At 35.9% G+C, this 24,689-nt stretch overlaps 1 protein-coding gene across 10 annotated transcripts in view; it reads left to right on the forward strand.

Moving 5' to 3' along the window:
* The window catches only part of DMXL1 (Dmx like 1), an 82,952-nt gene extending 60,287 nt beyond the window's left edge, over positions 1 to 22,665 (forward strand). For 7 of the 10 annotated variants that reach the window (XM_075411792.1, XM_075411797.1, XM_075411800.1 and 4 more), the window contains 17 exons: positions 2,808 to 2,971; positions 3,956 to 4,095; positions 4,424 to 4,509; positions 6,307 to 6,508; positions 7,778 to 7,895; positions 9,155 to 9,217; positions 11,111 to 11,197; positions 11,869 to 11,990; positions 12,101 to 12,242; positions 15,524 to 15,574; positions 15,852 to 15,912; positions 16,524 to 16,651; positions 16,823 to 16,915; positions 17,381 to 17,472; positions 18,373 to 18,425; positions 20,164 to 20,381; positions 20,793 to 22,665. In XM_075411792.1, coding sequence (XP_075267907.1) covers positions 2,808 to 2,971; positions 3,956 to 4,095; positions 4,424 to 4,509; positions 6,307 to 6,508; positions 7,778 to 7,895; positions 9,155 to 9,217; positions 11,111 to 11,197; positions 11,869 to 11,990; positions 12,101 to 12,242; positions 15,524 to 15,574; positions 15,852 to 15,912; positions 16,524 to 16,651; positions 16,823 to 16,915; positions 17,381 to 17,472; positions 18,373 to 18,425; positions 20,164 to 20,381; positions 20,793 to 21,017 — 2,045 coding nt within the window. In that variant the 3' untranslated portion in view covers positions 21,018 to 22,665. The remainder of the gene's footprint in view (positions 1 to 2,807; positions 2,972 to 3,955; positions 4,096 to 4,423; positions 4,510 to 6,306; positions 6,509 to 7,777; positions 7,896 to 9,154; positions 9,218 to 11,110; positions 11,198 to 11,868; positions 11,991 to 12,100; positions 12,243 to 15,523; positions 15,575 to 15,851; positions 15,913 to 16,523; positions 16,652 to 16,822; positions 16,916 to 17,380; positions 17,473 to 18,372; positions 18,426 to 20,163; positions 20,382 to 20,792) is intronic. The other 3 variants (XM_075411795.1, XM_075411799.1, XM_075411801.1) reach the window with 1 other exon arrangement.
* The last annotated feature ends 2,024 nt before the right edge of the window (positions 22,666 to 24,689 follow it).

The following is a 24,689-nucleotide window of genomic DNA, read 5'->3' on the forward strand; positions in this document are numbered from 1 at the left end:
TTCCGCTTAGAAAAACAACCTGCAAGCATATACTTGCTTATTTCTGTATCATGCAACACTTGCTCCTTATTTTATGCACAGTGAATTTCTTTTTTTTTTTAAGCAATTGCTAAAAATTCATACTGTGATGTATGCATGCTCTTTCTTAGCTGATGAGCTTTAAATAATGAAATGAAAATGTGCTGTACTGCAGCTATTACATTGCGACTTTTGGTACAGGTAAATGGATTTCAAATAATATCCCTAAAAGGAAAAAAAAATTATGATACTGTATAGTAGTGTAACACACTCTTAAAATACCCCAGTTTCAAGATGAAAGATGAGATGTTGCCTTCAGCTTTTACTTCATTCTGTATAAAAATTATTTTATAGTTCAGTTGGTTGTAGTGGTAATGAACATCTTCATAAGTGGTCAAAAATGTTTTTGAAAATCCTTGGAAAAGTGTGGGATTTTCTGGTCCAAAAATGACCAGAAATTATGAACAAATTCTATCAATCACAAAGAATACCAAGAATTTGTCCATCTGGAGAAAAAAAAAATTCATAGCTGTGAGGTATTAAAAAACCAAAAGGTGGTGGTTTTTTTTAAATCAGCTTAAATCTTACCTCCCTCAGGATTTACAGTTGGCTCCATTTGTGTTAATGAGCATGTAAGTCTAATGTGTGGAATACAACTGTTCTTAAATGAGTGCTGTTTTTCTTTTGTCCAGAGTGCTAGACCTTCGGTTTTCAAGTGATTGGAGTACCCATAAGAGTTTTGAAGGAAATAGTCTTTCACTCAAAAGTCTCCTGTAGATAAAACATGTAAACAACAACAACAACAAAAGGGTATAGGAAATACTTCTTTCCAATAGTTCATACTTCACAGGGGTGGGTGCTGTCTCTTTTTGTGCCATCCAAAGCATTATTAACAGGAGAAAGTAATACCAGAAGCTTCAGTGGAAGTTAGTTTTGTGGGCCCTTGGTAGCAGAAGATAAGGAAAGTTTAAATCAGTAAGGCATCCGTTTATGTTTGTGGTGTTCATATTAGTTCATCCAGTCTGGCCCAACGTGTTGATGCTTGAGCTCAGTGATAGGGATATCTAATCTTAGTGTTGGCTCTTTCAGCCTGCAGATTTGCGTTCTTGCAGCCTATTTATTATTGCTGTTACAACAGCCAAAGACTCAAATCATAAGGCAAGCCATATTCCTCTTACTTAAGAGGTATTTAGATGAGGTTTTTTTATGACTAGATGCCTGGTCTCATTGCTCTATACAAAAAAACCCCAAACAAAACCTCACTTAATTAAACAAGAAACGACTAAGAAGCTTTCCTATGCTCTTCTTCCCCAACTGCTTTTTTTTTTTTTTGTACTTAAAAGCAGTGAGGTAGAACATAAGTGTGTTCTGTGATGGTTTTGGGTGCTATCATATTTTTCAAACCTTAACTGGAAAAGGGAGATTTTTGAAGTGCTTAAGAAAAAGTAAATGTTCAGTACTCAGTTAAATAGCTGTTGAAATTTTTGGGGACTTCAAAAGGCAGTTCAAAAAATTGACTCCCTTTTTAATCTTAATGCGTTACCTAAGTCTTGAACCCGTTCTCTTGTTGCACTGTAGAAACTAATCTCCATACATTATGTGTATCTACTTGAAAATAAAAAAGAAGTTTTACAATCAACTAGAAAATGGATTCAAGTCCATTTTGTCCCTAATGAAAGATGAACGAAGGCCACCATGTTTTATCAAATCTCTAAATACAATTCCTGTTCTCCCTTATCCCTTCCACTTCAGAAGTGTTCTGGCTCTCCAGGACACTGACTTACTGCTCGGAGACAGTGACAATTGGTATCATTCCTCCTTTACTAACAGGAAGGCTGTCTTGGGATATAATTCACCTACCAAGAAATGGAATGATTTCAGGTTATCAGATGCTTATGTGAGCCTCTTTTTAAGTAAGTCGTTACTTTTTCCGTATTTGTGAAGTCTACACTTCTCAATTATCAAGAAAATAAGGGATCTGAAATGAGGCTTGCTTGTTCATTCATTTGTGATGTAACTGCATCAGTGTTAGAAGACACGAAGATGTTTCTGATAGCTTGGATAAGCTGTTTGCTTGAGTAATCATGAAGAACATAATTCAAATAAATCTCTTGTAGGCACTTTTTACTCTGAAAAAAGTCTGTGCTGTGGGAAATGAGGGGACCCTTTAACTCCTAGGAGTCAGAGTATTATTACAAATAATTAATCCTTCCCTGTTCAATAAGCTATATACTGGGTTGTATTAGTTCAAATGGGATCTTTTATGCTGGAGAAATACATGGTCAGGACATCTGGATTTATCTGAATTGTACTGTTTAGAAGAAGATACGGACCTCTGCAAGGAGACACTGAATTAAAATTAGCAGTAGGAATGGCAAACTTACATGTTCACACTGTATATTCTGATAAACAAGACTCTTTGATTGTCTTAAAAAAGAAAATATGATCAGTATTCTGTAGTGCTTACTAAAAAACTTCAGTTTTGCAGTGCTGTTGCTTGAGCAACAATATTTGTCATCTTTGTTGCAGGAAGAAAGCTTTTTATGCAGTTTTGAGTGTAGTCTACTATTTTGTATTATTTGTGCTGAGTGTTTTCCCCTTCTGGAGTTCTGGTTATGTATAGTTTTGCATATTTGAGGATTAACATTATCTGTGTTTACTTGCTAAGGTAAAATTCTGAAAATTTGTAATGAAGATTTTTACTTTCTATTATAAATCCCTTTATTAAGAGCAGTACGGAGGTGGAGCGGACAATTTAAAGCAACATACTATATTTTCTTCCTCTGTAGATGATGGAGAGAAACAGCAAAAACGTTACAGGCTTTCATCAAAAACCTCTCCAAAAGAGAGTTCTCAGTCCCCTGCATTGCCATTGGTAGACCAAGAATCTCCATCTTACAAAGAAAGATTTATTCCTCCTGAGCTTAGCATCTGGGATTATTTTATTGCAAAGGTAAATATTTGCTGTTATGACAGTTAAATATCTTCTGTCGTTTCTGTGGTGGTAATTTTTTTTCTTCTTAGTCTTTATTCTGTGTATTGATGTGTGATAGAAGCTGCCTGGTTTTATTTCTCATATTTAGCTTTTTCTAAAATAGTGCTTATAGATATTTTTGAAACAGCTTTCTTAAAAACTGTTGTTATGAAATTAATTTATTTTCAGATAATGGTATGAACAAAACGTTGCTTTTTACAGTTGCAGAGTACAAACATATAGGTAATTATGGATCAGCTATTTAGATAACAAGGAAATGCAGGAAGCTTTTTATCAGCTGTTTCAAATGGGAGAAATGAATGTGTATACTTAAGAGAAATCAGATTACGTTGCTTTCTGTCAGTTCTGCTGTGGCAGGCCTTTCTTTGTAGACAGTTACACAATTGTATGGAGTTGTATGGCATGTTTCTCTATCAAATATTAGCCATATCAGCAAAATAAATACGAAAGCAGTATTTTAGGAGCAAGGACAAAAAAGAAATTGCAAATACTAAATAGCACAGTGTGGCACTAGTGGTGGACTTACCATAAACATTGAACTCTGTAGGCAGAGGGTAGGATTTTCTTGTTCTTTAGTCCTCTGAGCCCTTTGAAGAACTACACAGAAAATACACTGGTGGTTTTGTCTTCTCTCTGACAGATAAGATTGTGTGTTCTACATGTTTGATACATCTGATGCGAAAGTAAAGCAAAACAAGAATTCGCAGACTCAGTATTTTCATTTTCAGCATTAGAATTTTGAGTAAAGTAAAAAATACAGTATGCAGTGCTTATGGACAGTTATACTTTTCATGAGATACAAATTCAAAATGTTACTAAAGTAAGATTATATGTCTACTCTTATAAAAAGCATTAAATATTATAATAATGTATTTTAAAAAACATAATTTCAAACTATATGTTGGCTAGAAGGTATTCAAGGAATATTATTTAAATTTTTAGCCTTTTCCTCCTTCACAAAGTAGAGTGGAATATGATTCAGAAGAGAGTCAGGAAAGTGGTGAAGATGATGAAGATATTGATGGAGATGTGTTTGCATCAAATTCACATAATCAAGAGCATTCTAATTCAAATTCATACAGGTAAGTAACTGCTTAGAATGCAAGATGTTCTGCAGTGGCTAGACTTGCATTTCTGGCCTTTGACTTTTGACATAGTGCACCAGTTACTTGGTATTTCATGGCAGCGCATTATCTAGACTTAATTAATTTTTCAAAATGGTTATTTTACTCATTTTATTAATACATGATATAGTGACTTAAATTAAAAGTATCTGTAATATTCTAAAATACTGTTTGTAGTTATCAGCTATTTATAATGCAGATTTAAAGCTCCAAATCCTAATTGTGAATAAGTGAGGAAAAACTTATTTTCATATTAGTAAATGACTTACTAGTGCTTTCTTGTTAGTTGGTCACTGATGAGATTGGCAATGGTTCAGCTGGTACTTCACAATTTGAAGACTTTCTACCCTTTGGCTGGACATGATCTTTCAGGTAATAAGCAGCTGAGTTGTCTTTTCATGCTTAATAACCACATTTAAAATCAGTAATGTCTTGAATAATATATATATTGTAGCTTTATTTTTAGTTCAAAAGTTCTTAGTTTTTCCATGATCTGGGAATAATTGTTCTGACACTGTTTATCACACAGATATGTTTATGAAATAACATGGCGGATGAGTAAGATGACTAGGTGAGCAGGAATGCTCATTAGTTAGCAGAAATCTCTGCATACTTAGTTTTTCTTTGCCTCTTAGTTGTACAAGAACGTTTACAATATTTATTTCTTGGTGGAAGACCTGTATTTTTTTTGTAATTAAAGTCACATCATTCTTACTCATTCTTACTCATTGTTTCATAGAATCATGGAGTCATAGAGTCATGATAGTTTGGGTTGGAAGGGACCTTTAAAGATGATCTAGTCCAAAGACCCCTGTCATGAGCAGGGACATCTTTCACTAGATTGTGTTGCTCAAAACCCCATCTGACCCGGTCTTGAACACTTCCAGGGATGAGGCATCCACAATCTCTCTGGCAACCTGTTCCAGTATCTCACCATCCGTGTTGTAAAAATTTCTTCTTATATCTAATCTGGTCCAAATCTACTCTCTTTTAGCTTAAAACCATTACTCCTTGTCCTGTTGCTACAGTCTTTCTCCATCTTTCTTGTAAGTCCTCTTGAAGTATTGAAAGGCTGCAATAAGGTCTCCCTGGAGCTCCCCTTCTTAGGCTGAACATCCCCAGCTCTCTCACTCTTTCCTTCACAGCAGAGGTGTTCCTCTGATCATTTCTGTGGCCCTCGTCTGGACCCACTCCAACAGGTCCATGTCTTTCCTGTGCTGAGGGCTCCAGAGCTGGACCCAGGGCTCCAGGTGGGATCTCACCAGAGTGGAGCAGAGGGGCAGAATCCCCTCCCTTGTCCTGCTGGCCACGCTGCTTTTGATGCAGCCCAGGATACAGCTGGCCTTCTAGGCTGCGCGCACACATTGCCGGCTCATGTCCAGCTTTTCATTCACCACCACCCCGAAGTCCTCGTCTGCAGGGCTACTCTCAATATCTTTGTCACTCAGTGTGTATTGATACTGGTGATTGCCCTGACCCATGTGCAGGTCCAAGCACTTGGCCTTGTTTAACTTCATGACTTTCCCATGGGCCCACTCCTCAAGGTTGTCAGGGTCCCTCAGGGTGGCATCCTTTCTGTTTAGCAAATCAAACTAGGACCCCTGAGGGACACCGCTTGTTACTGATCTCCATTTGGACATTGAGCTGTTGACTGAAACACTTTCAGGGCAGTTGTTCAGCCAGTTCCTTATCCATTGATTAGTCTATCCATCAAATCCATATCGCTCCAATTTAGAGCTAAGGATATTATGTGGGACCGTGTCAAAGGCCTTACAGAAGTCAAAAGCAGAGGGCATCAGTTGCTCTTCCCTTGGTCCCTTGCGCAGTCATTCCATCATAGAATGCCACCAGACTAGTCAGGCATGATTTGCCCTTTGTGAAGCCATGCTGACTTGCTTTTATCACCTCCCTGACCTCCATGGGCCTTAGCATAGCTTCCAGGAGGATCTGTTCTGTAATACTTAATTTCTGTCGGCATTGAAGAAGTCTGTTCCTGTAGCAGTGACACCACAAAGCAGTTCATCATTTTATGCTTGCAAATACCGAGTTGAGGTTTGAATAAAGCTTGCTTTTGGAGATATTTGAAATACACTTAAGCTGTGGAATTATCTTTGTCAGTGTTATAATAGAGAAGGAACGTTTTTTATTATTGTGTACTTGTCTTTCTAGAGCTTCCAGTTAGCTCTCCAATATGCCATGCAGTTTTGAAAACACTACAGCGCTGGGAACAAGTTCTTCTCCGACGTCTTGAGCTATATGGGGGTCCACCTCAACATTATATTTCGGTTCATGCTTCTGAAGATGCCCTAGCTGCTGGTCCTGCATTGCTTCGCCATAAAACTTTACTTGAACCTACAAACACTCCATTCAGGTGAGTCTAATTTCTGTAAGTACTGGCTATAATACCTTTAATATACATCAAGCATTATGTTGTTAGTGCACGTGCTAGACCTTCACATCGTTAATTATGTAATACTAGTTTCTAGACTTGCTTTAGTCCGTTGTGAACTCATGGGTACACATCAGAATTCATACATCTCTGATCCAAAGCAAGATTAGGAAAAGCAATCAAAAGTTTCTAATTTTTTAAAGTTATTTTATTAAGCTTAACGTACTGATTCTGAGTGTCTCTGTGGAAGAACTATGGTTGACAATGAAAGAAGGAATAACAGTTTGTCCTGAGAGATAGTTAAGGATGAGTGACAATGAATTAAATAATTGCCCCACCTTTGGAGGGAATAAAATTATGTTCTTATCAGTATCTTTTCCTAAAATGATAGAAGAAATATTTACTATTTATAATACCTGCATAGTTGTGACTCTGTATAATTGCATGTTCAGCCAGAAGAGTGTGCTCAGTTTCTTACATTGTCACTGTTAAATAGATTTCTGCCTTTTTAATCTTACTATCACCTGTGGTTGCAGAATCTACAGGAAGTTTATCTTTTCACTGTAAAATACTTCGTGATTGTCACAGTTTTAGTAACTTGAGTTGACTAAAAAGGAACAGCTTAACATGTCTGCTGTCTGGCGTTATTTTTAAATTACGATTTAAAGCAATTCAGGGGTTGGTTTTTGGCCTGCCATAAGCAGCTATATTTGTATTTACAAGTTTTGTTTGACCATACTGTTTCTAGGGATAAGCATAAACATTTGAAGTCTCATCTGATTGTACAATCCTTCCAATTTTATTACTGAAAATTCATGGTTGTTTCAGAGATTTTACACAGCTGATGTGTTCCTAGCAGGAAATGTTAGTCATTCACTGGCTATGTGATAGAAGCATTCATTAGCAATGAACAGAAATGATCTATGTTGTAAAGAATGAGGGGGACTAATAAGTAATCTGTATGATCTTATTGTTGTGTAATCTCTTGAAGAGATTTTTCTCACTTGTCTCAAGACAGGAGGTGAAAATGCTACATGTGGTTTTCCTTCTTCCTTTTGCACCTCCTCTCATGTGTAGGTTTGTCAGGGGAATGGTACCAGAACTCTTAGGAATAGGTCTTTTACAGTGTTTAGAGACCTGTGGTTTTGCTTCAGCATTTCCTGTGACTATAGTCTGATTAGAAGATAAGGTATTGCAGTCTCTTAAAAGTATGCGCACGACGTAAATATTTATTTAAACTTTGTTCTGTAGATCTAACAGTCGTGTTGCACTATCTGTGAAGAGGCTCTGGCAGTACTTGGTTAAACAGGAAGAAGTCCAGGAGACCTTTATCAGAAACATTTTTACAAAGAAGCGATGCCTAAATGAGGTTAGTATGGTATATAAAATGCATAAAATGTTACAGGTCAGTTTATGAGCTTTTGCTTAAGTTATTTGGCTGGCTTGTTTGCTTTCTGAGTTTGCATGAGTGGATAGTATACTTGGTTATGACTCTGAGTCTACAGTACTTCATATTAAAAATCTTTGTCCACTGTTTCATTGAAAACAAAAATAATCATTCTTTGACTGTAGACTGACACCTAATACCACTTAGCAACAGTCAGCCTCTTTGTTAAAAGCTACCTCAAAAGAATGACAGACTTCAAAATTTCAAAGATTAGAAACAGTAACCTCATCAGCCAAAGGTCTGAAAGTTTGAGTTTGTCCCTGCCATAGTCACCCTGGGTTTGTCAGTTGGTTTCTATCATGTTATGATTCAGTTAATATTTCTGTCCCCAATAACTTGTCCCAGTGTCTAGCTGGATTCTAGGCTCCAGACTAAGTTACATGTTTTAAAATTGTGGTTCTGTAATGGAGTTTTGGGGTTTTCTCCATCTTTTGTTGCTCTTTTTCTTTCTTACCCCTACTTGCAATAATTCAAAAAAATCACTTGTATTATAGAAAAACTATGGAGTAGCAGAAAAATAGGAGAACAAATCTGAACAAATTAAACACGAGAAAAACAGTATTCATGACTAGTAAAGCCATGGCAGCAAAGAGTTCTGTATGAGCTAATCTCTGTCCTGTCACAACTAGAATATTATGTTGTTTGAGTATTTGTGGGTAATTGTGTTCACAACAGACTGCAGTTAAAAGGAAAATTGTTCCTTTTGTCTTGTCCTTTGAAGATACACCATTTCTGATCATGTCTTATGTTAATGCAGTCATGTTGCTATACTGTATGGAAATATATTTTGCAATATTTTAGATGTGTTTTATATGTTTCCAGGTAGCATTACTGACAGCCTTACACAGCATAGCTGTGTTGGCTTTATTTTGTATCCTCTTATTATCGATAAAATATCAGTGGAGATCTCTTATTTTCCAAGGAATTTTACTTTAGAGGTGGACAAGATGCTGTTACAGTACAGAATAGCTAAATCTGTGTCTTCTGTACTGAAGAGAGTTTAGAATTCAATGATTACTGTTACTACATAAAATTCGTATGTACGTGTGTGCAAACATGCTGTTGTGTTTCGCTTGTTCTTTGTTGGGGTAAACAACAAGGAACTAACGATTTCCTTGATACTTTGCATGTTATGTCTTATCTTTATTCTTTGTTCTGTGGTTGTTCTTTCCTCGGTGAAGTCATTAGAGGAGCACAATGAAACCATGAAAAATTCTGTGGTGGAGGAGCCCATCAGCAATAAGGTACGCAGCAGTGATGTTCAAATTAATTAGACCTTACATCATTATGAAGTATTTCCTTTTTGAAATGGTGCTGATTTCTCTTAAAAAAAATCTTTGCTGGCATAGCAAATAAACTTAAAAATTCAGTTTTGCAAGAGATTGGGTTAAACTAGTCTTGTTGTAGAGCCTATCTGAAACTAAATGTACGTTAGAAAGCTGGATTGAACAAGCGGCTAAGAACAATATGTATTATTAAATTCCATAGCTATGCCACGTGAAGAGCTGAGGCTGAGATCTGCCCAAGTAACAAAAATTCAGTAGGACCGTGCAAACATAGTACATACAGGAGCTTTCACCAGTATGAGATGATTAGAATACTTGCCTATAAGTGAAGGTGATTAACTGAAGTTAGAGCATTGTTAGCATGGTGCTAGTTTGCTGCTGAAAATTTTCTCTGAGCCTTAGTTTTAATATGGTGACAAATGAACCCATATAATAACTTCATAGTAACTTTCTTGAAAGATTGGTATGAGAGACTGAAAAGGTATAATACTATGCCTAGAAATGCAAAAAGATACTGTATTCTTTTACGAAACTGGTGAGAAGACAGACATGAGAACACCCTGTAATGTCCTTGGGCTACCTTGTTATTAATTATGCGATAAAGCAGTATTAGTAAGTAGATATTGGAACTGACTGGGGAAAAAGTAATCTTAATTTCATGTGGGTTTGTTCGTCACACAACACAGATCATTTTTTTGTATCTGTTTGTCACTGCAGTTTTGTGCAGTTTTATGTACATAAGATCACCAGAGTATCAATTTTGTTTTAGTCTTAAAAAAGGTATTTTACTTTGTGGTGTATAATCAGACTTTGAAAAAGACTGTTTGCAGTTCTTTGACAGCACCATCTTACTGTTTTTCAACAAAAATAGCCATATTTGAAATCTTTTGAAGACCAGAGAATGAAGAAATTGAAGGGGAGAGGCTGAGAAATAGTAGTTCTGGAATAATTCTTTGTGTTTTGAAGAAAATACAGAATTTTATATTGCCATTTGTTTGGCACTACCATTTTTTTTTACTGTAAAATTATTTTGTGACTACAACAGATGGAGTCTGTAATGTATCAGTTCAATATTTGCAATGCTGAGCTCTTCTAGTTTTGAATGGGAGTACTAGAGTGCTGATAAATTTTAGAATTTTGTGTGCTGGCATATACCTGGATACATTTCTAAAATACAGAAAGGTAGACAAGATTCAGATACAACATTAGATCACACTAAAGAAAGAAAAAAGGAAAATGTGATAGTAAAACATTTGTGGTGCTAGAATGTGTAGATTCCAGATTTATTTAATTGTGGAGAATGCTGAATAGGTAAGCTGGCAAGGTTCAAATTTATTTTCCTGCTCAGGATCTTGTCTGCATCCTCGTTTGGACCATTTCATGAGTTCCAGTGGTGAAAAGTATTTTCTAAGAGCATGAAAAGACTTAGAATTTTAATTAATAAAAATTAATTTAATAAATTAATAAATCTTAATAAAAAAAAGAATTTTTTTTAAGAACAAAACATCAAGAGTCAATTTTTTATCAGCAGCACCGCTAAGTGTGCAGGTGGCCTTGCTGGTTTTCAGTATCCACGAAAAACTTGAGAATGAACACAGTACTGTGACTTGTGTGGCAAACTGCGCTTTCTGTGTTGCTGTGATAATCTTAAAATGGCAGCGGGAAGCTAGATGACACACAGAACAGGTTTATTTTATTACAGGTTACATTTGTCATATTTTCTTAGAATTAAAATGGAGGAAAAAAACCCCCATGAAATTTCATACAGTCCATTGTTTGGTCTCTGTACTTCAGTAAAAAGCAGTGTTGCATAGAAGTTTGATTTAAATATGCTTTACTTTTTAAATACAGATAGAAGCAGATTTGGGATACCCAGGAGGCAAGGCAAGAATAATCCATAAAGAATCTGACATCATCACTGCTTTTGCAGTCAATAAGGTGAGTATAAAGGAGGTAGGATAATCTGATTGCGTTGTACTTTCACCTGATAAACAGGTGGTAGTCTTGTAGTGAATGGGTGAGATATCCTTTGCCAGCCATCCTGGTACAGCTTGAACTCTTAGTGCTCCCTTCTCTAAAGCACTTCATAATGACCTTTTCATAATTAAACAGGTCTATGACAAATTGTCTTTTCTTCTGCTGTGCAGTGGATTGAGGGAAGTGAGAGGTTGCCTCTACTTTAAGCTTGCGTGTAGGAGTATTTTTCCTTCTCTGTTGGAGACAACCAGGAAATCATCTTTTCTTCTTCTGTTTAACAATTTAAGCCTTAGGAAGTGGAGGACGGGAGCTTGGTTGCAAGCATTGTAGTATAGTTATTTCTTGTTTATCCTCTGAGGAAAGCAAGGAGAAACTAGAGCTGCTTGAGAGAAGTGTAATATACAAATAGTGTGTGATGCTATCCCAAATGCAAATAAACTTTTAAAGGGGAAATGTCAAGTTTAGACAGTTCTAAGCATATAGATTTGTAGACATAAATGTTCGGGTTTTGTAAATTGATCAAATGTATGTTTTTGTGAGGAACTGTACCATAATCAGAGAAAATACAAAAAAAAGCATCTTTTGGAGTATTCCTTTTATATCTGCTTTTTGTGTGTGTTACTTTTTTCCAGGCAAATCGAAACTGCATTGCAATCGCATCGAGTCATGACATTCAAGAATTAGATGTTTCTGCGATCTTAGCTACACAGATCTATACCTGGGTTGATGATGATGTGGAAATAGAAAATAAAGGGTATATTGTCTATGTTTCCAATATCACAGCTTGACTGTGTAAATCAGTGTAACAAAGCACAGTATTTAATGTTGTTTGGAATCTAACTTACAATGTTGTTTCATTTATAGGGCTGATGATTTCTTAGTTATACATGCTCGTGATGATCTGGTAAACGTTCAGGGAAGCACTCCTTATACTCATAGTAATCCTGGCACACCTATTAATATGCCTTGGCTTGGTAGTACACAAACTGGCAGGGGTGCATCTGTGGTAAGTTGCTTGTCAAAGATTAGCCGTATGTACTCTTACCTGTTTCTCTCCTTCTGTCTATTCAGTGTTGCTGGTTATATTTTACAATTAGCATGTAAGTAAATGTAGTTTTTCTGTGTAATCAAGATGAGTTGGAATTTTTTATAATCATTCGTTTAATAGGTTGACATACTGCACAGAATTTAAGATACACCAACTAAGCAAGCAAGGTTTTTGCCATATACACTTTCTATACTTAAGATACATTGTTTAACAATAAAGAGTTGGGATTCAGGTGAGAAGTTGCAGCTTAAATTGCTCTTGAAGCCAAATGCAGTATCTAAAAAGTATATATTCAGGAGATTTCAGGATATAAATTAATAAAGATTGGGTAGAGATATTTGTGTGAAATACCGAGGTGGCTTTTATTTTAAGCATAATCTCAAGTTTGATTCTGAGTTCCAGACTATTCCAGTTCTTATTTAAAAGTAAATACCAACTTATGCTCTAGCACAAAGGACCATTGTATTGCATTGTATAGTAGTATGAGCCTGTATTACAGAAAGGGCATGAATTAACTAAAGCAGATTTCACTGGCAAGGCAGGCTTCAAATGGAAGGAATTGAACTCTAGAAACTACGCACCTGAAACTTGGGTAAAATGGGGATTCTTGGTTGCATGAGAGAAGTGAGGAGGGCAATAGTGCAGAAATAGGACCAACTACAAACATCTTGTGTAGTTCGAACTACACATCACGCTGTTGTTTGACTGTTTAACTCCAAAGCTGTTGTCAGCTCTGTCTTCTTGAAGTGCTGCACAGTTTTGCTGTAACTCTTCTTAGTAGCATTATGGAAGGACTTGAATCTGGAAGAAAACCAGCTTCACCAAAATCCTTCTGTTGCTGCTATTTGTTACTTTGTTCCTTCAGATACTGCTTCTGATCCTTGTTCCTATATTTGTTTTTCCATAATTTGCAGCCCATTTAGTGTAGATACAGTTCACTGTTCTTCACCATTACTGGCTTTTCAGTCTTGTATTTACTTCACTTCCATCAACAAGGGAAATTATTTGACTTATGATACTTAGGCAGTTAACGTTTTATTAGCTCTAAGGTTTTTTTGTTACTCTTCTTCACCATTTCCTGTTACGCAATTCATAGAAGGTAAGTAAGGAGACTCACCACTACATCCTTCAGAACGGTGTGTTTACACAGCTTTTACGGGAGGTGTTTCTAAGAGAGCACTGAAGTAAACAGTATGTACTGTCAGCTTTGAAACTTGAGTAATGTTCAACAGCTTGTCTTCCAAACCAGTACGACAGCAATATTCACCAGTTTAATAAGTGGTAGGTCAGATTTTAAGTTTTTTTAATTCTTCTAATGTCTTACTGTACATTAGGCCCAAAGCACCCAACTCACCAACAAAGCAATCAGTGTTCTAGCCATCAGCTATTGTTAAGGTGGAACTAGCGGTATCAAATGTCAGTAACATTGATAGTGGAAGTATTTGCATTTGATAATGATACTTGGCTGCTATATCAGAGATGCTGCACCAGAGATTTATGCTAGCATAGTCTCTCAAAGCCACGTTTCTGTAAGCATGCATTTTTCCGAAGTGTTATCCAATAGAGGTCAGGAGATCATGATGCGTGCTTATCTGTTGAATGAAGTAGTATGGTGTTCCATTGACTTCTGGGTAAAAGTTAGTAAATGTAAAACTCAACACAGCCCTTCGTTTTGATGAAGAAATAGAATGAGCATCAATAATTTTTCTTTCACTTACACAGACATAAATTGTAAGTTTAGGGAGCAAAGTATTGCAATTATTTACAGATTGGTATATGCACTAATGTTTGAAGAATACCATCCTCTTTTCTCTTGTCCTAAATCTTACACTGTATTATTGTTTTATTCACCAGTATTTTACCAAATCATTGAGCTTTTTTTGTTGTCACTTGAAGTATTTAGAGGAAAAAAAGGAAAATACGTATTTGAAAATCTGTTGGTTTTTTTTTTTATCTTCAGGAAAGCATTTTGAAATAAACTTGGGTAACCAAGAGGCATAAGGCTTTCTTTTCAACAAATAATACAGCTTTGAGAATTGAAAGATCTAAATCTGCTTCCAACATGTAATCAAGAGGATTGTAATTACTCCACTAATCCAAACCCCAGGAAATTTTAGCAAGAAAAACAATTACTTCACTTCCAAGGGTTTTCCCTTCTCTTTGTTTGCAAACTGAAAATTTGGAGAACTCTGCTTTTCAACTCTTTGGATCGTACTTAGTAATATGAAGCAAGTAAAAATCTGTAATTCAGATGTTCTTCCAGTTGACACCCTGGTATGACTGGAGGCTGGGGGCGAACAGCGTACTTAAAATACTTGATTCGCTATTTACTGTTTCAGTGACAAAGCAGTGGAAAAATACTGTACAAAATTATAACAGTTGAATGTCATGGCTGGACTCGATGATCTTAAAGGTCTTTTCCAACCTAAATGATTCTGTGGAAGTAGTTCAGTGCCAGCTTGCTACTGATGTGTAGTAAGTGATAAGGTGCTGTGTTGAAAGTGTGTGCTCTGGCAACAAACTTTTGTTTGTGTTACCACTTAAAGTTAACACCTGGCATGAATGTAAACTTATGCCCTCTTCTCTCTCAAATATTCAGGTAAATAATACATGCATGAGCAAACTGAATCCAGCAATTTTCTGAGTAAAGAGAATCCTCAAAGTAGCCAGATGCTGTTGAGGACAACTAACAGGAAATAAAAGAATGAAAACTTAACTTTGACGTACATTAATAGAAAGAATAGAAGAGATGAGACATGCAGGGAAAATACAGATGCATTTCCCTGATGAAAAGTCCCTACTGTTACTTTCCCGTTGTGGTATTATGGGTTGTACTTATGATTTAATTAGTTGGGGTTTTTATCTTAATTATCTAGTCTTAGTCCTCTTTGTATATTGAACTCTTCCCAGTTAGGAATTAATCACCTAAGAAAAACATTATTGTTGGTAATGTTCCTTGCTCAAAGCAAAGTTTTGAATTTAGGAACAAAAGCGCTGCTGAAAATCCATTGGATCTGTATTTGCAAAATCATATGCTTGCGAAGAATTTTTTGTTTACCAGTTGCTAGGTATATTGCTTGTTCTGGACGGCCACAAATAATCACTTTTCAATCAATGACAATAAATTACCTAGGCTTGAAAATAAATATATTCCTTCCTGTTTCTTACTTCTGTTAAAGTTTTTTTACCTCTTTCTTTACATGCTTCTGCCTCTCTCTTGCTTATCTTACAATATTCAGGAATATTCCAATAAATTTAATGGAATCAGAAAGGAATTGGCAAGAAAAGAGGTAAGACTGCAGTCTAAGGAGTGTTTATATTTGGATCCATAAATCTCTGCAGCAAAAAGTTAATATTTACCTAGATGTATAAAGCTGCAAGAGTATTAAGATCTACACTAGTTTTGGAAGAAACTGATTTCTGTCTGAATTTGTAAAGCCAGTACTTGCTTTCAGTAGGAATTTTGATAGGACACAACTCTCTGTGATCACTAATTATTCTAGTTTTTTAATTTTTTTGTTCAGTAGTATTGTTTAATTATTTTCTATTATTTTGTATATTGAACAGATGCTCAAGAAGGCTATTAATAATGTCCGAAGAATGGCTTCTCATCCAACATTACCATATTGTAAGTTCAGTTTTGTTAAAAAAAGAAAAAATTTATATAAAGATTATATGTTTACTTACTGGCTCTGTTTCTTAATGTGGTGCTATTTTGTACTAGCACAGCAATCCATTATATGTTTTGTAAGTTGCTTATAAGCCCTGTTTTACTGAAAAATTACTATTTTTCATTTCCAAATTTTTCATTTCCAAAATTACTATTTTTCATTTCTGTATCTGGGGATACAGAATACCCTTTAGAAATAGTGATATATATATTTTTTTAATACCAAAACATACTGTATTTCTGTTTTACTAGTGACTTGGATGAAAGATAGTAGGAAAAGAAACATTATTAACTCCAAGGGAATAGCCTTATATTTCAGTACTCTCTCTAAACACAATTCCTATTGAACTTCCTTCCTCATTAGTTAATTAAGGTTTGAATAGCATGGGTTTAAGTTTCAGTGGTACCCACTACTCCTACAGTATGCCAGGTACTATGGCACATACTGTGGCACTAATTATTTTGAGGATGTGTGAGCTGGTGTGAGATTTCTTAAAATTTTGGCCGTAATCTTCCTGCTCAAATGCTGCACCACCTATGAAAAGTCATGTAAATATCTTCTGTTGCAGACCTGACAGGTGCACAAGATGGTAGTGTAAGAATGTTTGAATGGGGTCATGCGCAGCAAATCACATGTTTTCGGTCTGGTGGCAACTCAAGGGTAACTCGAATGAGATTCAATTACCAAGGAAATAAGGTAACTGACAGAATGTTTCTGTACTTCCCGTCTTCTCTCCCTTCCTCCCCAATATAATTGTAAATCAGAGGAAACATCACTTTCTTAAAATCTGAAGTAGTTTCTCTGAGTTGTGGATAATTTCTGTGTAATATGTATGTATGTATTTACGACTAATATATCTTTTTTCAGTTTGGAATTGTTGATGCTGATGGGTATATAAGTTTATATCAAACAAATTGGAAGTGTTGCCCGCTTACTGGAACTTCACCTAAACCATATTTGGTAAGTTGAAAACTAAATTTGCTGCCATGAACTTGTGTTGTGCTAATTTCCTTCACTCTTTAGAATAGTTAGGAGAGGGCAGGGAGTGTGCTGATAACCAGTACTAATCAAGATTTAATAATATATTGTTGCCATCTTGTGATCCGTATGACAGAAGTTCTTAAATCCTAATCATACTTAGTATATTATAGAGTAGAAAATGCTATGTTAGATGTGAAATAACTTTAGTGTTCTTTGAGACTTTTCAATAATTGTCAGTTGTGAATTAATTGTCAATGATGCAGGACTGTAAAGTATACTTCCATTAAAAATTAAGAGTATCAGAAGTCATGCGCATACCTTTATATCCTGTGCTTCTTAAATTGTTTTTGAAACAGCTCACCTTCTTGAGGATGTTTAATATTTCAAACTTACTCAAAATCCATTTCTTTTTCAATTAATAATTTCTAAACTGCAATTTTTCAGACCTGGCAGTGTCATAACAAAACAGCCAATGACTTTGTTTTCATCAGTTCATCATCTTTGATAGCCACAGCAGGATTGTCTTCCGACAACAGGTAAGAACTGCTGTGATAATGCATAAAATGGAAGTGCCTGCCATGTTTTCTCTCCTTCCCCCTTGATGATTCTTCTTAAGCAATTGAAGAACAACATGTGTACTTCTGCTCTCTTTGCTTCTCTCTCCCTCCCACAAAGAAAGAATGTTTACAGCTAAATTCCATGTGCCTATTAAAGGAGATTCCATAGGGAAGAAGAAATCCTCTGTTCATGTTCCATGTGAGGAGAGGAAGTGGAGAGGGAGGTGCTTCTCCCTGGTATCCAGTGACAGGGTGTGTGGCGATGGCTCAAAGCTGTGTCCGAGGATGTTCGGACTGGACATTAGGAAGCATTTCTTTACTGAGAGCATGGACAAACACTGGAACAGGCTTCCTAGAGAGGTGGTTGATGCCCCAAGCCTGCCAGTGTTTGAGACATTTGGACAATGGCCTTAATAACATGCACTAACTTGCGGTCAGCCCTGGATTGGTCAGGCAGTTGGACTGGATGATTGTTGTAGGTCCCTTCCAACTGAAATGTTCTGTTCCATTCTATTTGTATGAGCCTGTCTAAAATTTTTTTCCTAGGCAAAGGGTGTTGTGCATAGCTCTTCACACTTATTTTCTTACAGAAGTTTTGATCAAGAAGTAGCAAAAATTACTAACATTTGGGTGAATTCAGCTACAAAATGGTGTAATCTTAATATGAATCGTTTATGAGAATAATCAGTTATAAAGTGATTGTGTAGAGGGCATGTATAATTATGAAAGTAATTTGGGTTCTGCTGACAAGTAATCATTGAAAGTCTGTTTACAGTGCTTTCATGCCTGAAACAATCTGTGTAAAGTTCAGAAAAAGCTTTTTGAACACTTGAAAAGTTAAAACATTTCTTGCTGAATCAGAACATATTTTTTCTACAGAAATATTTGTCTTTGGGATACTTTGGTTTCACCTACAAATAGCTTGGTGCAAGGTAAGTAAAATACAACCAGCAAAATTTTTGGTCACGGTAAAAAATGTGTATGTCTGTCTTTATGGAAACGTTATTGTGAAAAGTAATTTTAATATTAGCAGTAAAACATCTTTCACTGTCCTATGAGAGTGCACCAGCAGGAATATAAAAACAGATTATTGACAAATGATTTAGTCCTATATATAAATGATTGATTTCATGGACATGAGCACCTGCCTTTGCATACCTTGTATCTTTGCACCACAAGTGTAAGCCAGACAGCTGTAATTTCTGTTCCTTTTTAAAAGATTCTGAGCAAATCCTGCTTGTGGTGACTAGCATGTTGAGAAGACAATAGCTGTAACACTGTCTAAACTACAGTTCTTAGCAGTTACGAGATACATATTTGCAGAATATGCATCCACACCCTTTAAGGTTCCTACGGCTGTCTCTGTACTCGTAAATCGGAGAGGCCCCACTCAAAATTTGTGGATTGTTAGACCAAATAATGGTACTACAGAGATAGCATTGGGCGCTTGCAGATGCATTATCTATTTGGAGAATATGAGAGGACATGCTTTTCATAAACTGTTAAGTATTTCATTGCCTCTGTGAAAATCCTCTCCTCAGAGAAACCATGATTATAAAATGGTTCTGTGGAGGTATGTATATGAATAAAGACAACGAATTTTGTAGAAAATATTAATTGGTTTTTATATTAATATATTGAACAAGCAGATGTGCAGATAAGATCTTACAACTATGTAGTATTTTCAGAGTTGAAGTAATAGATTAACTTACTGCTACATTTGTAAAGTAGTACATTCTTACTTTCAAAGATTGTCCAGTTCTGTGACACTTTTATTCTATGTATTAATGCCAAATACTGTGGAATGTTTTAAATGCTATCTCTGTGTGCGTGCATGTATAGATATCTACATCTTGTGGTATTACAAAAATGCTTTAGAATAATTATTCCTGCAAGTATGCTTTTTGAGACAGTATAATAAGTATTTAGCGAGGTTTCATTAACTGTATTACTAATATTCCGTTGCAGTGGAAAAGAAATACATTTCAATACCTGAAATACAGAATGAGGCTCAGAGAGAGGAGTTGTGAACTCCTTGTAATTGAAGTGTGGTGAATGCTTAAATATATGCGAGAAACGTGTAATTTCTAAATGTAAATTTAGAGAACCCTTTGAACTACAATATGCTACATGCCACATGTTAGGATTCATAACATCTAGTCTCAAACATACTGAGCTTTTTTCTGATAGTTCATTCACTTCCTCCGCTCGTTTCGGGGAGTAGATGTATCTAAACAAATGTGAAAAGCAGCAGAGTAAAAGTAAAATAACCAAAGGAAACTTACAAGATAGTTGGGCAAATAATTTAGGAGGACATTTCTTATAGGAAACACATGCCTTAAAATAACAAGCATTAGAGAGTTTGAAAATAGTCTGTTTCTCATCACGGCTTAATAGTTTGCAATTACACAGGGACGGAAAGGATATACATTTTTTTCATAGAGATTGCAGCTGCTTAATTTGACAATACTGCAACTTCAGGATGTTTGATGTGAACCTGGGTTTACATATATATGATACTGCCACAAAGGGACTGGTTGTGTTCAGTTGGGTTACAGTATCAAAGTCACTGTCTTGAACCATTAGAGGTTGATGGAAAATGAAAGTCAGTACTGTGAGATTGAAGTTAGTACCGTGTGTTGATTTAAATTACTTTGCTTTGGTTTTCAGCTTTTATCTGTCATGATAGTGGGGCAACTGTGCTAGCGTATGCTCCAAAACATCAGCTGTTAATATCTGGAGGCAGAAAAGGCTTTACATGTATAATCGATCTTCGCCAAAAACAGCAGCAGCAGTTACTCCAGAGTCATGACTCTCCAGTCAAAGCAATTGCTGTTGGTCCTACAGAAGAGTATTTTGTCACAGGATCTGCTGAAGGCAACATAAAGGTATTAATGAGGGGGAAGGAGGGAGAGATGAAGATAGTGATGATGTGTAAATTCAAAAGAATCTTGCATAGGTGTGGAGTAATCAGATATGTCATACATTCTGCATTTGTTCTCAATCGTGACTTTCACATTTACTAATTTTATTATGAAATGTTAGTCTTACCTTGCAGTCCTTGTTTTAGTTAGTCTTACCTTAGTCCTGTTATTCCCCCAATATTCCTTACTGTAGAAAATTAATATTAATATTCTATAACTGTATCATTACAGATTGCTACATATCTTTTCTTTTACAGTTAGTGTCAGAAAAAATGAATGTAAAATGTAGCCCAGTTTCACCATGACTCATTATTGGCAAATTATAAGATCATGGTAGTTATGCTTATAAGAAATTGATGTTTGATGCTTTTTCAGGTATGGAGTTTGTCTTCGTTTCATCTTCTTCACACTTTCATCAATGAGCATGCTCGACAGTCTCTCTTCAGAAACATCGGGACGGGAGTCATGCAAATTGAGACAGGACCAGCAAATCACATATTTTCCTGTGGTGCTGATGGAACAGTAAAGATGAGAATCTTGCCCGATGGATTTAGCCCTTTAAATGATGTGTTGAAAAATGATGTGAAGCTTATGATCTAATATGTTTCTCAAAACAGTCTATAATGTTCCCCTTCTGCCGTCCCTGAAAATATTTTTCCTGCAACTAGCCAACAAAGCAGATACACAAAGATAGCTTGTGCCACAAAGATGCTTCCCCCTCCCGCCCCCCCATATATATTGCCTGGAGCTTTTAGTCCCTGATGCACTGATGCCTTAAAGATTAACAAGGTCCTTCAGATTTTGATTGTTGCCTAAAATAAAAGCTATACATGACTCCGAATTATATATTTAGAATATTATTAAGATGTTACTGAAGTGATTTACTCTTCCTTTTGAGGTAGTTACGCTCCCACCTGGAGTGTACCATCTGGGCATGGCCTCTGCTTATATTCAACACCTGGCCACCTTCTAAAAGCAGATGTGTCCAGATGGAAACCTTAGATAATGTTACTTTTTCACTGTGGCAACCATAACTGTCTCTCTTCTAGTCAGCTAACAATAAAAATTTATACGTATGTATAGAAGAGAAACAAAGCCTGTGTGAGTAGATACTCCTGGCCATGCAAGCATTCATGTGATGAGCCACTGTCTGTCTCCATTCCTGGAATCCAGGCTGTTTACCTCTCTAACTTGCCTAATCTCCTTCCTCTGATCTAGGGTATAAGAAACTGAGTATGTTCTGTAACTTGTCTTCTGTTCTATAGCTTGAATCACTGCCATCAGGATGGCAGGCTTACCTTTTAAAAAGAAATATATTTTTAACCCTGAACACTCCCTTTACAAAAATATGTAAATATTAATGGATATCTTCCTATAAAACAGTCAAGATTGTGTGACGCTTTAGTCTTGATCAAAGAGATACAGGAAGATACTGCTTTAGGATATGGCACTAGAATTTCTTCAGAGAATATTTATTTACATGTCTGTAGAGGAAAAAGACTAATTTATTTTTACAATTTTTTCCAGTAAGACTTTTATTTAGCCCAAAGATACTCAGTTCATTCTTAGCACTTATGTTCTTGTTTGTCTGCATTTCCTAAGTACTTTAAAAAAGGAAAAAGGTAAAAAGTTAAACAGCAAAGTACTTTAATACTTTCCAGTCTTTGTACTGTATGTTTACATCTGGTGTAAAATAAAAGAAAAAGATTTAAAAAGGATAGATTTTTTTTTGCCAAAATATTAAACTGCATAACTTAAATATTTGACCAAACTGTTAATGCACAAAGCCTTTACATTGTTTTTTTTTTTTTAGTCAGCTAAAACCTATTTCTGTAAGTATTTTGGTTTACTTTTTCTGACTTGAGAGCTTGGCAGAGGTTTAATTTGTAAATTACATGTGAGAGTGGATTACTTGAATGCCAATGGTGTATTTTTTGCTAAAAGATATTTTGTGAAATATTGCACCAAGATATTAACTGTAAAATAAACTTGTCAAATTAGGAACTATGGGGATAAATAAAGCATAGCAGAAACGAAGGGCTTGCAAAACGAACTTTGTAACATTCTCAGGATGCTTTTCTCTTAAGAATATAAAATTGTTTAAAAAGATTTTGTAAAAATGTATTAAGGTCATTTTAAATGTATGTTTCGCAAGTTGCAGTGCAAACACTATGAAGGTTTTTATGCACATAACCTGAATTTTCAAATTGTGCAATAAAAAGAATGTGAATATTTTGCCATGAAGAAACATATGACAGCATTTCAAACTGGTACAGCTGTTCAGTGATTCAGTTGTAATTGTTCTTCCACAACACTTACAGATTGAATTCAAAATTGATATCAAACAGTTTAAGTACAGTGATGGACCAGAAAAGTGACCGACTGAAAGTGACAACACCTAACTAAACAGACTTGCCCGATGCTCGGTGACTGAGTTTCTAATATTCCTTATTCTTACGAAAGAAGGAGAACGATGGGGTTAACAGTAGCACACTCCTTGAGAATCCACTGAAACCCTGACTTTGTAGCTGCTTATGTACATGCATTAGTTTTGTGCACCCACTGAACTAACAAAGTTACATTCATAAAAGGAAAATGTGCAAAAATCATGGCAACATTATAAAATTGTATCCTTGATGTTTTGTCCTGAAATATTTATATCTCATTAGCTTTAATATTTCAAGCTCAGTTTATTGTACTGGCAGTCACAAAAAGCTGTCCTGTCATCTGCGAACTGAGCAGATTTTATATGTAATTTGTAAAGACATGCAATGTTGTCATTTTTATGAGTAGAGCTACACTATGAATAATCCTGGCAAATTTAATGCTTGTACCAAAAAAGTACTGACTGTGAGCAGGCATCTTCAATAATGTTTATAGTTACCATAAGCTACTTTCAAAACTGAATTATGTGAAATCACAATGTATTTGCCACACCTTCATAATCTAATAAATCCTGAGAAACTCAAACTTCTCGAATTCCACGTTGCTGCTACTTCGTTTACAAATCAGTTATTTGCTTGTATAATGTTCATTGATGTTTAGCAATTACTGTAAGTCAGATTATCAGTAGCTGTCTTGTAATGATGGAATCAAAATCAGTTAACTTCTGTTGTATCTGAAATTCTAAGGGGACGCTCTCAACTTCAAATCTAGTCATTGGGGCAAAAATGAACTCCAAACTCTTCCAGGTGTTGCCCTTAACTTCCACTGTCTTTTGTCCTCCAGCAACTAATGCTTTCTCCCTGTTGCTGTGCAAGTTACTCAGACAGAAAGACAGTAGTGGCTACCCAGGGTTTTGTGCTTGCCGTAGCCACATGCACAAATGGAACTTAAAATCTGCATTTACCAGTGCTTAATCAACAATATTCCATGTCCAGACAAAAGTAATTCACTTGTAGTTGACAGTGTCCCTTTTAACTATCATAGACTAGCAGTTGTGACTTGTGTTTGTCTGTAGCAATGCATAATGCAATCAGAGTGCGTCATTCTTGTGTTGCTAATTGATTCAGTTACCTCAAACAGATACATGATCCAAGCTCTTTACTATTACTTTAGTAACCTGTGAGAGTTAAAACTGGCCATCTGGGTACTTAAACTGGCTTGCTGTGTGACGCTTAACCAGAAACTTCTCAGCTGACAGCTGATGTTGCCGGATGTTTTTGTAGAAAGATGGAGTGTGGGATAGATGCTGATTTTGTGCCACGCTGCTGCGGCGCAGGGTGAGCTGACACATGTTGTGCTGGGTTTTAGGCACCTTGCTACCAGTTCAGGAAATGAACTGGTGAGATACCGTATGTTAGGTACCACTCCCTTCCTCTCAAGAGCACCCAGTGTTAGATTAGTTGCAATAGGTATGAAAAAAGCAACAGTGATTGAAAGGAGATAATCTTGGAGATGATACGCTCTCCAAAATAACTTTTTCAGATGTTTATTTTTACTAAAAATAGCAAAACCGCCTCTAATGGCAGGTTCAGCACAGTGATCAAACTACTTTCTATAAAATAAAGATATTGATTTACCAGGTTTCTTGGTGTTTGTTATTTCTCACAGTTTCTAGCTCTAAAATTTGTATGGTTTTGATCTTTCTCCTTTCCTGTCTTTTTTTAATGCCTTCGTTTTTCATTCCTTAGCTTTCTTTTATTAGCTCTTTGATGTTTGGAGGGGCGGAGTTGTGTGTGGCTTGTGGTTTTCTTTAATTCAGTGCATAACTGTATTTCTCGGCAGGATGAGGTTTTGCCGTGACAGCCATTTTCTTCCACAACTAACTTT

This window comes from Opisthocomus hoazin, chromosome Z (genome assembly GCF_030867145.1).
Source record: "Opisthocomus hoazin isolate bOpiHoa1 chromosome Z, bOpiHoa1.hap1, whole genome shotgun sequence".
Taxonomy (NCBI): Eukaryota; Metazoa; Chordata; class Aves; order Opisthocomiformes; family Opisthocomidae; genus Opisthocomus; species Opisthocomus hoazin.